At 45.4% G+C, this 17,160-nt stretch overlaps 1 protein-coding gene across 1 annotated transcript in view; it reads left to right on the top strand.

Annotated features, from left to right (window-relative positions):
- LOC101982366 (ecto-NOX disulfide-thiol exchanger 1-like) overlaps positions 1-16,902 on the top strand; it is a 69,417-nt gene extending 52,515 nt beyond the window's left edge. The window contains exons 8-9 of the mRNA XM_005370881.1: positions 4,221-4,306; positions 15,942-16,902. Coding sequence (XP_005370938.1) covers positions 4,221-4,306; positions 15,942-16,073 — 218 coding nt within the window. The 3' untranslated portion in view covers positions 16,074-16,902. The remainder of the gene's footprint in view (positions 1-4,220; positions 4,307-15,941) is intronic.
- Positions 16,903-17,160: the final 258 nt, after the last annotated feature.

Raw genomic sequence — 17,160 nt, 5'->3', positions numbered from 1 at the left:
CATGGCAGAAGATACAACTTCCTCCCCGAGCCCACCTTCCAGATAGCCATATTTATATTCTTATAAAATTTAGAATTATATGAGAGCAATCTTTCTGACGGGGAGTCAGAAAAAAAGATTATGGAGACGTATCTTCCAGTGGGGCAGTGGCTCCTGTGGAAGGCTGCCATTGCCTCTGTTATGAAGCCCCTACCATCTTAGTTACTGTGCATGGCACTGTGGTGAGGGATGCCGATACAAGTGGCTTAAGGGAGAAAGGACTTATTTGGGCTCACAGTTTTGAGGTGACAGTCCATTATGGTGGAGACACGGCAGCAGGAGCATGAGGCATGGTCACATGGTACCCACAGACAAGAAGCAGACAGAGACAAAGGCTTGTGCTCAGCTCGCTGTCTCCTATTTTACTCTTAATAGTATTTTTATTCATTCTTAGAGCATTCCATAAATGTCTCTCGATCATACCCACCACCCATTCATACCCCCAACTCCTTCCAGATCTTCCTCGGAGTCTGTTTGAGGAACCCACCTTACAGCAGCCATCTTGGTCCTCTGGCTTTTGCAATCTCCCCCGCCACACCCCGCCCCACCTCCCGTGATGCTTGCAGAGCCTTATATATGCAGGGTGCCTCGTTAATGTGTGAATCTGGGGTAGTGATCCCACAGTCAGCTGGGCTCTTCATTTTAACCAGGTGTGACTAATTATTTTAGTCTACTGCAAAAAAAAAAGGCTCCGTGATGAGGCTGAGAGCTACACTTAGCTGCAATAGCAGGATACAAGCATTTACAACACAGTTAGAAATGACGCTGGCTTAGGAAAGTGGCAAGATGTGGGTTTTCCTCTAGGTCCCATGTCCTCACCAGCCACAAGTGTTTGGCTAAATTACCAGAGCCAGGCATGAGTTCCTTCCTATCAGTGTGTGTTAAGTCCTAATAAGGAGCTATTAGTTACTGTCGCTTCTCTCAGAATATCTTGCTATGCTGGCCGTTGGTGTGGTTTGTGACATTACAACTGAATAGGATATAGACTCATTTCTTCCTGGAGGCTTGCATGGCTTCTTCTGGTCATCAGGTCCGATCTAGACGGATTCCTCCAAATTCTGTGTGTGACATGTGTTGTGATCTTCAGGAACAGGATCATACTTTCTTTTCCTGGAAGGTACCAAAGGCACATCAATTATCATAGCTTCAATTCTGTGTGTATGTGCGTGCACGCATGCATGTCTGTGCAAATTTAAGAAAGAAGCCTGCGTTTGGACGCTCAATGTAAAATAGCTCCACCAACCCTGAGGACACCCTGTATTCTGTCACAGGCTTTCTCTTGGTCATGCTTATCACCATAGGTCATGCTTATCACCATATGAAAATATTTCCTTTACTCTTAATATTTGGGCCTCCCATCTGTGTTGGTCATCTAGACTGGCAATCCTTAGAAATGACCCTTTTTCTGTCTTGCACAGGGTCGTGCCCAGCACCTTGGTGTCATATGGCTACAGAGTGCTTAAAGTGAAACATCAAAACCGTGTGGTTGTGAGGGGCAGTACTAGCACTGTTTGGTTGATTTAAACACTACCAGCTTGGTCTTTGTGAGGCTCAAAACAAGGATAAAACGGATGGTCCTGACGGGACACTCTCACGTAGCCCCCTGGAATGAGCCTTCCAGATGGGATCTGCCGCTCCTTACACTGAGCTGGCTTGCATTTTCTCAAGTAGCTTTTACGGCTCTGAGACATGTAAAAAGCCCCAGTAGGACAACATCTGCTCCTTCTATCCCACTTAGATTGTCTGCTTACAAATGAGTTTTGCACTACCGGGCACCCGGTTTTAAGTAGACAGGCCTGCTGCTACTCACAGAAATAGACAAGGCAACAGAGCCCACCTGCTTGACTACCTTAGTTCCTAGGGTTCCTCTTACCAGCATGGAAGCTGTTCCCAGAGTGCCAGACAGGAGTGTCCATATGGGGACATGTTGGCACTTTTCAGTAAATATGGAGTTATAACACCCTTCCTTTTTCTTCTTTTTTAAGAGACACTTTTTATTTTGCTTTATTCTTGAGCATTTCAAATATGTGTGTGTACATATACACATACACATATATATATATACACACAATGAAATATCATATTGACACACCAATTTCCTACCTCTAACCCCCCATACATTCTCAACACATACATCCTCCTCCTAACAACATATCTGTTTTTTAGATTATTTTTCTTCTTGTTTTGCATGTGTGCACACCTTTCTAAGTTCATCCAGCTTGTGCTGCCTATATATGTGGGGGGGGGGCACCCAGTGGAGCACGAGAAACCTACCAGTGGCCAGAGCACTAAGATCTACCCAGCCTCTCCTCCGCCGCTGTGTACTGCTCATAGCTCCTCTGTGAGGGGTGGGGCCTGTCAATCATCTGCCCCATCTCTGCCAAGGTGTGGGCTGGCACTGAGATATTCACATCCCTGGTCCAGGCCTGCTCTCAGTCTTTCCCCGAGAAGCCTCTTGTCACAGTAAGCAGCAGTCGGTGGAGGAGATGCATAGCTGGTCTGAGTGCTGAGAGTGAGAGATGGGGTTCTAGGCCTAAATGGGGGCCATCTATCGATACTGAGGCTCAGGAGCACTGCAGAAGGGGCACACTGAGGGTGAGGGTGGGGTAGAAAGCATGTAAGAGCCAGGGGACAGGGAGGAGGACTGTGAAATGTGCCTTGTAGACATGGCATGGCTATTGTATGCCCGCGTTCACTGCCACGGTTACCTAACACCACCTGCATAGCTCTCCCTTTTCTGTTCCTGGGAACAACTCAGTTCCTTTCAAGAAGCAATAGAGACTTCATTTACAAAACTATGCACAACTGAATCTGATTTTTGAAATGAGAAAACCAAACACACAGAACCTAGAAACTGCATTTTCTCAGTGGTCACTTAAAGACGTTATGATCGCCGTCCTCACCTATGATGGTCCCTCTTATGTCGTAAAAGACCAGAGAAAGAAAGATCGGCATGGGCTCGGAATAGAAGGCGAGCAGTCAGCCTGAGCATACTGAGAGTTCAGGTTGGTGGAGATGTAACGTTCCTGCCATCCTCACATAAACCTCATATGAGCAGACCTCCAAAGACAGTCGTCAAGAGTACTCGGCTAGACTCTGCAATTCTCTTTCCTTAGCCTGAGGATAAGCCGGGAACTTGTCTCTGAAATCTGCCTGGCACCCACCCGTGAGCACCCAACAAATCACAGAGAACAAACACCATCCCTTGTCAGTTCAAGGCCCCTGCAAATGTAGGATGGCCTCCTGCTTGGCCGGTGCTGGCCCTGAGTGCATTTTAGGCAGGTGACCTCTGACCCCCTAGCATCGGCTCTCACAGTACACAGTCTAGGAGAAGTAATACACCTCAACCCTGATTAAAGCCTTTAAAGTGTCCATCTAAGCTCAGCCTTTTCACAAAAAGCAGGACGCGGTCTACGGAGCTGACTCCCTCACTATTTTGCTTTTGGACCTGGGAGCAGCGAGGGCCGGAAGATCGCGCTTTTTGGTTCGGCCCTGACACCGCTATCCAGCCATTAGCTGGGACAACCCTGCTGGTGGGTCCTGTGACAGAAAGACTTTCTGCCAGAGTGCCCATTCCCAGACCTTTGCAGTGATCCTGTGTGTCACAGCCAAGAAGGCAGAGCACGGGCTCCCCCCACCACACACCACACACACACACACACACACACACACACACACACACACACACACACACACACAGTATGAGGTGCACAGAGAACACGTCAGGGTGTGGACTGCACACTTTTCATAACCACCAGCTGTTGTTATCAAGGACACTCAAGGCAGCGTGATCCCTGACACAACCATCCAGGCCACTTTCAGACCACAAAGTCCACTGAGAGAAAAGAGATCATTTAACCTTCCCCACACTACAGTTTCCGATTGGTAAGCCAAACATGAACTTGGTGGCTGAACTACTTCCGGGGGTCGTGGTTTAGAAACCGCTGTTCATCTGTGCATCATCCCAGGGCCTAGCCATGCTGACCACTGATGTCCCTCATCCCACAAGAGCGTGTATTCTCTTTGCCATGTCACCGTTACTGTCTGTGGGATGTGCTGTTACGGGAGGCTGGCTGGGAGGTGTTGGAAATGACTGAGTCTGTGCGATTAGATGGCCGTCGTTAGGTGAGCCTTCCCACTGTCCTCCGAATAACTTCCAGTGTTTGTCTTTTTCCATTCAGGCATCATATCAACGTTTCTTCACGTTCACCCTTTCGGAGCCAATATAGAGTATCTGTGGTCATACATGCAGCAGCTGGACTCTAAGGTAAATTGTTTCTTTGATTGCACTTTGCATGTTGCCTGCTTGCTGCAGGCAGACGCCGTGTGAACGGCATCAATAGGAGCCACATAGCAGCACCTCTCAGAGGACCCAGGGCTTTGGCAGACAGCTGTCAGCTCCTTGCTTTTGTCTTTATATAAAGAGAAATCAGTTATTCAAAGTGACAATGGCTTGTCACTGTCAAAAGATGCCCAAGTGCTTTGAAAAGCTTGGGAGAGATGGGAAAGTCCACATTGGCCCCGAAAGTTTCCAAGACCGGGAGGAAGGTGAGAGTGGCCAGCGAGGCAGGTCCCTTAGGCCATGTCGACGCAAGAGTCCATGTTAGAGACTTCCCATGGAGGGACCATCATTGTCAATAGCTTAAAGATCTGATAGGATCCTCAAGAAAATGCCATTAATAGCCATTTTTAACATTATTTTCTGGGTGTTAAAAAAATAAAAACTGTCACGCTATCGTCAGCTATGTCCCTGCAGGGCCACCCTCCGCATCAGACGCCACCATGCCGTTTTCCTGACGCTTGGCTTTCCCATCTGATAATTAGCAGTGTTTTGGACAAATGTAAAGAGACAAGGGGAAAAGGTGCAATTTCAATGTTTAAGGTGAAAAGTTGAGAGGGGCTGCTATTGGTGAAGCCACACCCTTTCTTTACCAGGGCTGGCAGGGAGAGCCACAGGAGGGGTGATCACAAGCTAATGAGATAACCAGAGAGAGGCTGGGAGCCAGGGGAAACTGCCCTAAAGACGGTGAGAATAAAGAGAAGCGCCACCATCAGACAAAGAGGCTGTGGACCTTGTTGGACCAGCCGCTCAGCCTGCAGCTCTGGGTCAGTGTTAGCAGGGATTACAGGATTACGTCACCACGCAGTGCCCTCATTTGCTGCGGATGACTTTACCTGCACACAACCACAAAGCAGCTTGATCTTTAAGCAGACCTGAAATTCCTCCTTGGAGAGGAATCATCTGGAGCTGCTAGTGGTTTCTAGTTGGATCTTTGCGCCTTTTTATGAAAGACGAAAGGAGTTAGATTTTAGGCTTTAAATGTTTCCCCTTCATACATATTAATTGTACAGATTAGGGCAGTTTAGAGTGGTATTTTCCTAAATTCTCTCAGTGTGGATTGATCAGCTACTCTCTCATTACCTCCTTCCGGAGAACTAGTAATGGCTATTCCACTTAACATCGAGCGCTTGTTACCAGATTGTAGACGTTAGCTCGATTCGGGAAATAACCAGGCTAGCTAAAAGATAAAACAATTATAGTTTTATTTATTATAAGGGGCAAAATTCACAAAACAGGAATGAGAAGTCCAAGCTCAGCTGTGCTGCGAGGGGACCACAGAGAGAGAGAGAGAGAGCGTGCGCGAGGGCAGCATCTCGGCAGCGCACCATTTGTTTTTTTTTCTCCAGGTCCCAGAAAGCCACACCCTAATTTGGTCCCACCTCTTAAAGATAATTGGTTAACAAGGCTTCCCCATCACCAGATGAGTGAGGTGCAGCACCCGCCTCTCAGTGCTGGCTTATTTTACTTAACATAATGTCAGGATTTCACTCTTTATAGATGAATAATTCTATACCACACACCTATTAATCTGTTGATTGATTCCCAGGCTGATTATATCATATGACTATTATGAATATTATAATAGGGCACATGGGTAGGGAAGTATCTCTATATCCTGAGATTTCTTTGGTAAATACCCAGAGTGGTATAGCTTGATCATGATAGTTCTACTTTTAAATTTTTTCAAAATGTATTTTATGTCTATAATTGTTTGGCCTGCATGTATATACAGCGTGAGTGTGAGGTACCTGAAGAGGCCAAAAGAGGGTGGGTCCCCATGGAAATGGATTTACACATGGTTGTTAGCTATCTTGTAGGTGCTTGGAATCAAACTACAGTCCTCTGGAAGAGCAGTTAGTGCTCAGTTAGTGCTCTTAAACACCAAAATATCTCCCTAGTCCTTACATTTAATTTTTTTATAGAAACTCCCTAATGATTTCCATGGTGGATGGACCAAGTTACAGTCCCACCGGTAGCATAAAAGGTTCCTTTCCCCACGTCCTCAGCAGCATCTGCTATTTGTCTTCCTAATAACCATTCCAAATAGGGTAATAAAGAATCTCCTTGTAGTTCTGATTCGCATTTCTGTGATGGCCAAGGATGTTAAACATTTTTAAAAGTTTTCTTTATATACTCACCAGTCACACTTTTTTTGAAAGCATCAGTTCAGTTCACCTGCCCATTTACTGATTGAATTATTTCTCTTTATTATTGTTACATATATAAATATAAACACAGCAATTAGTCTATTTAGTGTTGTTCCAATATGTATATTTTTAGGAATGACCACTGGTTTTGGATAATCAATTAGAGACTCATCTTTGGAAAAGACTAATTATTCCTTTCTCAATAGTCATTAATTTCTGTAGTTCTTCATCTAGGGTTGGGGCCTTGTTAAATTTGGCATGTCATCTCAACTGGTACTATCATTGCTCAGGTGTTGTGTAGGCTACTGTATTGTTGAGATTACATGGGTGAAGGTTCCCTGTCATGTATAGAAGAGACAATCTCATAGTGTGCATCCTCTGGCTCATAAAATATTTCCATCCCTTTTTTGCAGTGTTTCCTGAGCCTTAGGTGTAGGGGCTGTGTTGTAGATGTTCCTATTGGAACTGGGCATGGGTAGTTCTTTGCATTTTGACCATTTGTGGCTTTCTGTAATGGTCCCTGCTGCAAAAAGAAGCTCCTTGATGAGAAGCAAGAGCTACACTGGTTTGTGTGTCTAAGGAAATATTAATGCACTTAGAAATTACAGTGATTTAGGAAAGTGTGGTGTAGTGTGTTGTCCTCTGGGTTCCATGGGCTCAGCAATAGATAGTTGGCTAGGTTTATAGTAGGCATGAATTTTCTCTTGTTGAGCAGACTTTCATCCAACTAGAGAGTTGTTGGTTATTGCCAAGATCTAAGCACCACATTGTACATTTGGAGATGTCTTATTGTCTAGTCTTTATCTGAGTAGGTTCTGGATAGCTGCATAGCACCTTCAGATACTATATAGAGAGCTAATCCTCAGGGAGAAAGCTTCCAGATCAGTTCTGACTTGATTCCTGAAAGACCTGAGTTCAAAATCAGCAATAGGTACTTACCTTCAAGGTCAAGGAAAGCAACCAAGAGCAAGGGTAATAGCCTATAATTGTTTTGCTTGGTTGGGATTTTTTAATTCCCCTGACCAACACCTCAAAAGGAAATTTATCCTGCCTGGTATTAGAGATTTGTTAGATAATTTAATTTATGGTTCTTGGGGAAGTATTTGCACCCCAAGTGATATACAAAAAGCATATGTGGATATATAACGTTATATTATAGTTTAGGCTTACATATAATTACATATAATTCCCAAATATTTATTTATCCCTTTTACCTCTCTCTTTTATATTGTCCTCCCCCTATTTTCCTTTTTTCCCTTTATAGTACCTGTATTCAACTATTCCTGTATGTGTGTGACACTATTCATGAGGACACATAAAGATCTATTCACCCCAGATAGGAAACCAATGACAGATCAAAATAAGGATACCACCAAAGTCCAAATTGGAGCATCAATAGTTTTATTGGTGTTATTTATCAGAACAGAGATGACATAAAGACAGCTGCATCACCAAAAGCACTATGGGTGAACCCTCACCAAAGCTGGTAACCTGGAGCATACTGCAGAACTTTCAGGCTGTTCATTGGGTTGCAGAGTAGTGTCCTTTCTGGTAGACCAGTTGGTCTCAGCCATTTCTGTGCAGGTCAATGGACTTGGCTTTCTTCTAGGCAGTTCAGCTGGTCTGAAATTATTTCTCAGTAGTCCTTACTGCTTATATATGCTTGGGGAGGGAGAGGACTAGTGAATCTGATCAGTTTCAGGGAAATCTGTTTAATGTTTATTTTACAAATGTATTTTGTTTCTGATCTTATATCAAATGCTTTCATCATTTCCCCTATTTTGTATGATTTTAGTTATGGGTTTGTCATATACAGCCTTTATTATGTTATAATATAACTAATCTATTCAGAAACTTTATTATGAGGGACATTGACTTTATCATATGTGTTTTCTACTTGCATATTTATTAATGTGATAAATTGCATTTATTGATTTGCATATGCAGATTCACTCATAATTTCATCACTGTCATGATACTGATCTTTTTGGTATGCTGCTAAATTCAGTTGGCTAGTATTTTCACGTAAGTATTTATCAGGAATTTTTTTTATTGTGTCCTTGTGAGGTTTTGGTAACAGGATAGTGCTGGCTACATAGAGTGAGTTTGGCAAGGTCTTTGGATTTCAGTTCTTCAGAATAGTTCAAGATGAGTCAGCATTAGCCCCTCAGAAGTTTTGTAAGATTCAGGAGTGAAGCCATGTGACCCTGGGCTTTTCCTTCTTGGTAGATATTTTAGTATGGATCCCATCTCATTGCCCATTACTGGGTTAGTAAGGTTTATGTCTTTGTGCTACAATTTAGGTGGGTCACTTGTGACCATTTTCTTCTTAATTGTATTTAAACTATCTGTAGTGTGTTGAATTTCTTGAGTTTTTTGTATAATCAACTTTTGAGTTCTTCAGTAGATATTCTGTTTAATTGTTTTGGAATGCATAGACCCTTTGTCCCTCCACTGAAATTTCTGCATGGAGTAGATCAGCCGCTACTACTTTCCCAGGGGTGTGGGGAGAGGGCTTCTCAGAAAGTGGTTCTCTCTGATGGTGGCCTTAGAAGGTCAGTTTGTTACATGATGTTGGCTTTGAGTTTTGTCTGGGCACTTTAGAATAGTCTACTTGTAGGTTCCTTGGCTGTTTGATGTCTTTGGCCAGTTGTGCTCTGGTGAGTTCAGAGAGACTTGCTACTCTCTCTGTGGGCCACACAACGGGCACACAACCATTCAGACAGGCATGATAGAGATTGGAAGGGCCATGTAATGGCGTCCCCTGTCAAGATCTGGGATTGGTATACACCCAGACCCTATATGAGTAGAGATAGAGGCAAGAACGACTCTGGAATGCCCACATTCACTGATGGTGATAGCGGATGGAGTCATAAGGAACAGTTACTGGAAGCCACTTAAATGGAGTGGCAGTAGGAACTGGGGTTCTTTCTGCTGCCACTTGGGAATACCCACCAGAAATGGGACCTATAAAGCTTCTGTATATGCCTATGGACAGGACATTTCTTCCCCTGATCTCTTCTTCTGTAACATCCCTGGGTAGTGGAGAGAGGCTAGGCCTCAGCCTTCTCCAGACCTGCTTCATCTGGACAGGTCTCATAATGGCTTCATCCCCTTACCCCGGCCTAGCTACAGTGTACAAGGCTGCCCCAGACAGCCCTGTGTGGTCTGAAGACTAGTGTTCCCTCCTGCTCTGGTAGGAAAGGTGCCCGAAAGGGCTGTGGGAACCACATGGACACCATCCACATCATCTAGCCATGGTGAAATCCCTAGGACCCTAAGGGCAGTTTTCGTCGAGAAGGCAGCAATGTGTTTGCCTCAGAAAGGAAATACCTGGGGACTCCCTTCACCTCCACTGTTGCCCACATAGTTCTCCGCCTCCTCAGGGACATGCCCAGTAGTGCTGCCAAGTTTTGTCCTCATCCCTGAGGTAAATGTGTCACAAAGGACTCTCCAACTGCCAGGGACTGCACCACATAGTCTCTCTAGCCCAGCGAGGCTTCGGGGACATTTAGGTTTTTAAATCCAGAATTGCTGAATTCTAGAATGCCTTATCTTTAGAGCTTAAGAGAGAGAGAGCAAAATAAGTATTCACCAGGGCCTTGTGCCCGCATCAGCTGCCAAAAGGCTCATAGCCCTGGATCTGCAGGCAGTCTGAGGATGCTGTGGGTCTCCAAGTCAGCAGCCAGGCCCAGCTGCCTCTGGTTAATCAGAATGAACTGGGAGTCGCGGCCCTGAGCGGAGCTTTGGTTACTGCTGCAATGCAGCAAGATGGGTCTGTCCTACCACCACATGTTGCGTTTTCTGCCTCTGATAAAAAGTTTATGAAGTCTCCACTCAGAGCAACTCGGTTTCCTTGAGGTTTGACACCGCCAGGAGCAGCAGAATTGTAAACCAGCATTTAGATTCTGTTCACCCCTTTCTGAGGAAAGTGAGAAAAGCAGGCCTGGTCCAACCCTGTAATGTAGCTGTTCTTACTAGCATCTCCCCGAAGGCTGCTTATGGGAATGGAAGGACGGGCAGGAATTAATCTAAATTATACTGGGCATGTAAATTGTTCATGGCTCCGAAAACCATGTCGCCCAGTAACAGGCCATTTTCCAGTTAAATATTATTCTTGTTCTTGATAATGACATTTATGTGCCCCCCACCCCCACCCCTGGCTTTCTCCCAGCTGCCCACTCTCATTCGCCCACCTGTCTTCTCTCAGAAACGTGAGACAAAGCCAGAACAGTCCTTTCAAGAGACAGGGCAAAGGCTTCAGGAGGCTGTGCTGAATCTTCAGAACAGACAGCTCCGTTTTGACCAAGGTTTCACTCACCTTGGAATGGAATCCCAGCTGGGAGCTGGGCAATGCCGCCCTCCCCCTGATGCTAAGCCACACAGACGCTGGAGTGGAGCTTTGGCAGCTGAGTACTTCCTGCCTTTCTTCCTTAGCTCCTTCTGAAGCTCATACAGATAGTCAAGAGCAGTGGTTCCCAGGCTTCCTAGTGTCGTGACCCTTCAATATGGTTCCTCAGGTTGTGGTGACCCCAACCGTGTATTGTTTTGTTGCTACTTTGACTATAATTGTGCTGCTATTATGAATCATAATTTGTAGATATCTGATATGCAACCCCTGTGAACGGGTCATTTGACCCCCCCCCTCCAAGGGGTTGCGAACCACTGGTCTAGGGACTCTTCTCCAGTTTTAAATATACATGTAAATGTGTATGTAAATACATATGTATTTTGTTTTGAGATAGGATTTCAGCTCTGACTAGCCTGGAACTCCATGTAGACCAACTAGGAAGACCAAACTAACCTCAAACTCAAGAAGCTCTACCTGCCTCTGACTCCCAAATGCTGGGATTAAAGACATACCACCACTCAGGGCAAATTTCCCTCTTCAAAGGATGGCAGTTCTGTCCTCTGTGTGTGGCAGGCTGCCCTGCCCCCTCTGCATAATCTACAGCCTACCCCACAAACTCCTAGCATGGGATATCTGGTTCCAAAGCAACAGACCCAGTATGACTTGACAGCAAATCCTTCCAGGTGCAGGCGAACCTGCCTCTGAGGCAGGACATCCCATCAGTTTGGGTGCTCAGAGACAGGCGAGCATCTTCCACCCAGGAAAGATCGCCAGGGCTTATAAAGCACCACTCTCTGCACATCCAGGATTTCAGCATCTTTCTAGTTTCCAGGAGATCCTGATTTTTGCCTGGATGGCTCAGTGTTCTCTCCTGGAGTGTTGGAGGATGGCAAAGATGGGTGAGATGATCCTAGTGGTGTGTTTAAATTTCCCCTGTGAACAACCATCCCCGTGATATGTACGCCAGAGCTAACAGCTGGCTGCCACCAAGCATCAATGAAGGATTGCTAAGACAGATGTAATGAATGTGCTTTCTATATCACCTCCAGAAGGGAATAGACTCTGCACCTGACCCTCGAAGCAGAGAGGGTTCCATGACACCCGAGCAATACTAGACTATGTCTGTCCTTTTCAGGTGACCAGGCTCATCCTCCAGTCAGGCGGGAGCAGGGCAAGAGGGCAGCACACAGCAGGCATACAAACAAGCTAGAGTCTGCTCTCGGAAGGCTTACAGTTGAGAAAATAGTGTAACACATAAAAAGATAGGAGTACTTGACTCACGTGCACTAGGTCCTGGGTTCAGTACCAGCCACCCCGCCCCAGCCAAAAAGTATTAAATAACTGGAAAATGAGACATGACTGAGTGAGGTGCCAACTTCAGCAGGGTGAGATCGCAGTCCAGGATCTCAAAACCCGAGAGAAGAGCAGCCTGGAGGCCAGCTCTGGTCAGTGGCCTCTCATCCCTCCCTTCCTCTCCCAGTTTCTTCCTTTAAGCCCTTCCTTTCGCTCCTCCTCCTTCCTCACCTGCACTGACTGCTTAGCCTACGGTGTCCGTGCTTGTTCAGACCATGCTTGTTGCAGGGAGGAATATGGCGTTTCATACACACACTGAAAGTCGAAAGCCAGTGCATCCTGCGGAAGGAGCCAGGACTTTGCACTTGGCCTTGTAGACTTTCCAGCCGTGGCACAGCCTGGGTGGCATCTTTTCAGTGCTCCAAGCGAGAGCCCTTCCTTATCCAGCCTGCCTTACCTGATGGCATAGGTCTGGTGTAGGATGAGCAGGCTTCACTGGCTTGCCCACTGACGCTAGCTGGTGCCTGTGTCTGCAGGGCTGGTGAAGAGGCTGTCGGCTGGAGCTAGAGCCAACAGGGCAGGAAACAAATGGAGCTGGTATCACAGGTTTCCTCTGTGATGGCACACCATGTCAGCCTTTGAGTTATTATGGAGCCTTTCCGCCTGTTTTCTGTTGTAATGTTTGTCACAGCTCAGTCCTTCCTGAAGGACTAATTATTAGAAACATGAGAGCCAACCGGGAGGAAGGGACACTGTGAGAGGAAGATGAGAACAGGTGGCAGCTAGTAAGGAAGAGAAGATGGGGCAAATAAAAATACTGCTTAGGGACTGTCAAGGTAGCTCAGCAGTTAAGAACACTGGCTGCTCTTCAAGAGGACCCAGGTTCAATTCCCAGCACCCACATGGCAGTTTACAACAGTCTAACTCCAGTTCCAGGGCCTCTGGTGCCCTCATATAGACATAATGCAGGCAAAACACCAGTGAACATAAAATAAATTATTTTTTTTTAAAAGTACTTATTCCCAAGTTCAAAACATTATAAAAGCGTCAGGAGCTGGGAGAGGCCTAAAATCCATCTCACAGGCCCAGCCACAGCTTCTCATCATCCTCCCTCCAACAGACATGGTGTCTTTAGTACCTAAAGACACCATCCAGAGAATGATGCCTGAGTTTGACTGGCATAGCCTTCTATAAGAGAAAGAAAGGCATTTGTGACGGGGGCAGCCCGCCCTCATAAAGCCTCACAGAACTGTCTCTTGTGTAAAGTATTCCCTTACTTAAAGAGTTAGAAAAGGGAAGGAAATGCTTGTAAAGGGGCAACCTGGCCTCATAAAGGACAAAGAAACTGTCTTCTGAATGGCCAGGGCTGGAGAGATGGGTTAGCAGTCAAGAGAAGGTGCTGATCTTCCAGAGGATTTAGGCTCCATTCCCAGCGCCCACATGGTAGCCACAGCCACCTGTGACTCCAGGTCCAGAGGACCAGGTGTCCTCTTCTGGCCTCTGTGGGCACTGCATGCCATGTAGTGCACAGCTTACAAGCAGGCAAAACATTCACACACATAAAACTGGGCAAGTGATCACCTTGAGGAGGCCTGATTTAAGCATCACGTGATCTGCTATCTACAGCAACAACACAGATTACTCTGCTACCATGCAGCTACCATGCACAACCTTCATGGTCTCAGGGGTGTGTGTTACGTAAAGAAAATGTCTCGTGTGCCTAACACTAAGTTCAACCACATACGTACAGGAGTATGCTCATCTCCATGAGGCCTTTGACCACGGATCTTGATCCTCCACACAAAACTTCTGGTGCTAGCACTGTTGTTTGTCCACATCCTGTGTGGAGACAGAAAGAAAAAAAAAGTGAGAGTTTTGATTTGCCCTGAATTCCTCCTCCCAACCACACAAGGGTATGGTATTTCCATTATATATGGAAGAACTGAACGTCACGAGCAGTAAGTGAGCTGCCCAAGACAGGCTGCTTGAGGCTTAGCCCAGAGTACACACCACGACTGCCTGACTGAAGCCTAGATTCTTAACCCGCATGGACCCTCTCAGAAGGATTGTTGAGGGAGCTCATTAAAAAGAGATTCTCTGGGCTCCATTCCCAGAGAAGCAGCTGAGAAAGCTGCACTCGGAACAGGAGCCCCAGGTGACTGGTGATTCACAGCAATGCCCTTCGAACTGGCTGGCCACTCGAGCTGAAGAGCAAACACAGAAGCAGACCAGTGTCCAGGCCCAACCCACATTCCCATGTCTCTCCCAAGCTGTCTTTGTTATCAGCCACACATCTCATGGAGTAAGAAGTGAGCATGTGGAAGTCCCTGCCATGCCCTTACAGTACCCATCCTTACAGTACCCATGGGAAGGGGAGATAACTTTGCAAGGTCACTAAGTGAGCAAACTGTTGAGTGGCTTTTCGTGGGTTGACTTGGGAATCTAATGATCCTAACATGGTTTTATGGTGCAGTGCCATTTAGATTTCAAATTATTCTCACACACACACACACTACGGTCTATTAAGGGATGGAGAGATGATTCAATGGCTAAGAGTATTTACTGCTCTTCCTGAAGAACCGAGTCTAGTTTCTATCACTCACAACAGGTAGCTCACAACTAACCTGTAACTCAGGCCCCAAGATCAGACACTCTCCTCTACATCCCCAAACATACACTAGAGACACACATAAATTAAAATATTTTTTTAAGAATATAGGCTATTTTGCCTTTCAGGAATGTCTTTTTTAACTAAAAATTTGCAGTGTGGGTTTAGGAATATTGAATATATGTGGAATGTTCTCCATGTAAATATTAAATATGGTCGCATCGACTTTCTCTTCGAAGACAGGCCAAAAGGACAGTCTTACTGTTGCTGAATGGGAAGCAGAGATGACAGATGACGACTGTCTCTCTGAGGCAATTACGCCATAAAAGATGATGATCCCCCTGATACGTGGAGCATTATTGCCATGGGCCCAAATCTGGCTAAGCCACTGGCTTTGACACCATCCTTATTTTACTCCCATTCGCTAAGGCTTAAAGACTAATTACCTTTCTAAGGTTCACCTCACTCTTAACAATAGAAGATAGGGGTTTCAAACACAATGGTAGCCCCCAAATTAGCCACATTGCTGTACAGGTTCTCGCCCCGCACCCCAGGTTAGAAGGCAAACACAGGAAAACAAGAACAGTGCTGTGTCAGGGAAGATCAACGTTCATTTGTTCTTCATTTAAAGCAAAATCATGTATGTAAGAAGTCCCTGGTTTTTGAACTAAAACATCTGTCTAGACATTGCGACTTTTTTTTTTAAATGATTGACTATCAAGGTTTTCACTGCTTTAGGTTTGAGGTTTAGTCTTCATTCCTAAATCTTTATCATCTTTAAGAGAAAGAGGTTGAATAGCAAGAAATCCAGCCTCCAGGCCTCTGGTTACTGATGAGCTCCAGAAAGTTTCTGCCCCAGGCAGGTGACACTAAGCACAGCAGGGGAAGGAGTTTGCCCTGAGCCTTTTATGTCAGGGAAGGTTGAGGCCTAGCACTGCCAGGGAGGCATCTCTCCATCCACAGGAAGGAAGGGTGAAGCCAGAAACCCCTAGCCCATCCCACACCCGTGCTGCCCGGCACTCACAGACAGGGCAAGTGCCCAGCATTCAGTCAAGGAGAAAACTAATGTCTCCACAGAAAGCAGGACTTCCCCTAGGCCTAGCCATTCTAGCTTTCGGGTGGGCTCCTTTCCCAAAACTGACTTCTCTTTCTTCCTCACAGATATCTGCCAACGAAATTGAGATGCTTCTGATGAGGCTGCCACGCATGTTCAAACAGGAATTCACTGGCGTGGGAGCAACGTTGGAAAAGAGATGGAAGTTGTGTGCCTTTGAAGGAATTAAAACGACCTAACCAATGGCCAGGGAAGCCGGAAATAAAGCCGTCCGAAGCCAGCCAGGACTGTACAATAGAGGAGCAGAAGGTTGGGGTCGGCCAGTGGGGGACCTGTGCAGAGCCACCAAAGCCTTGTTCAGTGACATCTGTGGCGTTTTCTTGTGAGTGGAAATGTAATTGTGTACCAGTTCCTTAAACTAGACAAATCCTCGTACTTTACTATGACAGACCTGTCCCTCTGAATACCAAGCAGTGATTCCACAGTCAATGACCACAGAAGTCTCAACACAGGCGTTGCGGCAGAGTAGAGCACCGAGCAAATGCTTAAAGTTAATGGCGGTGTAGCAATGGTGGTTGCTAGGCTACAGAGTTGTGTATGTAATGTATAGCTGAAAACATTAAATGACATTTTCCTGAAGGTCTTTCTGTTAATAAAACAAAGAAAAAAACCCAACAAAATAACAAAGGTGATTTTACAGTGGGAAAAAAATCATACCAAAAGAAAACTTGAATATGTGTCTGAACAGTTATTGTATTTTGTAAATTAAGTTATATGCTGTTCCAGGGACTTTTTGCCTTATTGAAGAGGCAGAAAACTATGATTGGACTCCTTGAGAATGCTTTATCAAGGATATTATTTTTCTAACGTAACAGTTCTCCATCGTGCGTTTTTTTCACATGGACTGCATAACAATTTTCATAACCTGTAAATAGAGGAGGAACTGCAGCTGCTGTCCGTGCTTGGTCTGTAACATTCAGGTTTATGCATTGAAAACATTCGGAAAATATTCCTGTTACAAATTTTATAGCAAAGATATTAATTTTTTTCAATAAATCTTGACTTCTACCATATTGGGTTTCTGTAATCTTTGTTGATAACATTTTCACGCCTCCTTGTAAATCCTTTGTCCCCTCTTTCAGTCCTGGGTATGAGAGCACCACCTCAAGTGTATTCAGTACGAGACAAAGAGAAAAAGCATTGCTAAAAATAGAGCATATGTAGTCGGTAACTCAGAGTGCAGGGCAGGAGAGAAGTCAGCACTGGAGTAGATGCAGCTAAAGCACCACGATAAAAGCATTTAATGCAATTACCACCAGACTTTGT

This window comes from Microtus ochrogaster, unplaced genomic scaffold (assembly GCF_000317375.1).
Source record: "Microtus ochrogaster isolate Prairie Vole_2 unplaced genomic scaffold, MicOch1.0 UNK88, whole genome shotgun sequence".
NCBI classification, from domain to species: Eukaryota; Metazoa; Chordata; class Mammalia; order Rodentia; family Cricetidae; genus Microtus; species Microtus ochrogaster.
The sequence above is the reverse complement of the archived record's forward strand: the minus strand, read 5'-3'. Positions and strand labels throughout refer to the sequence as shown.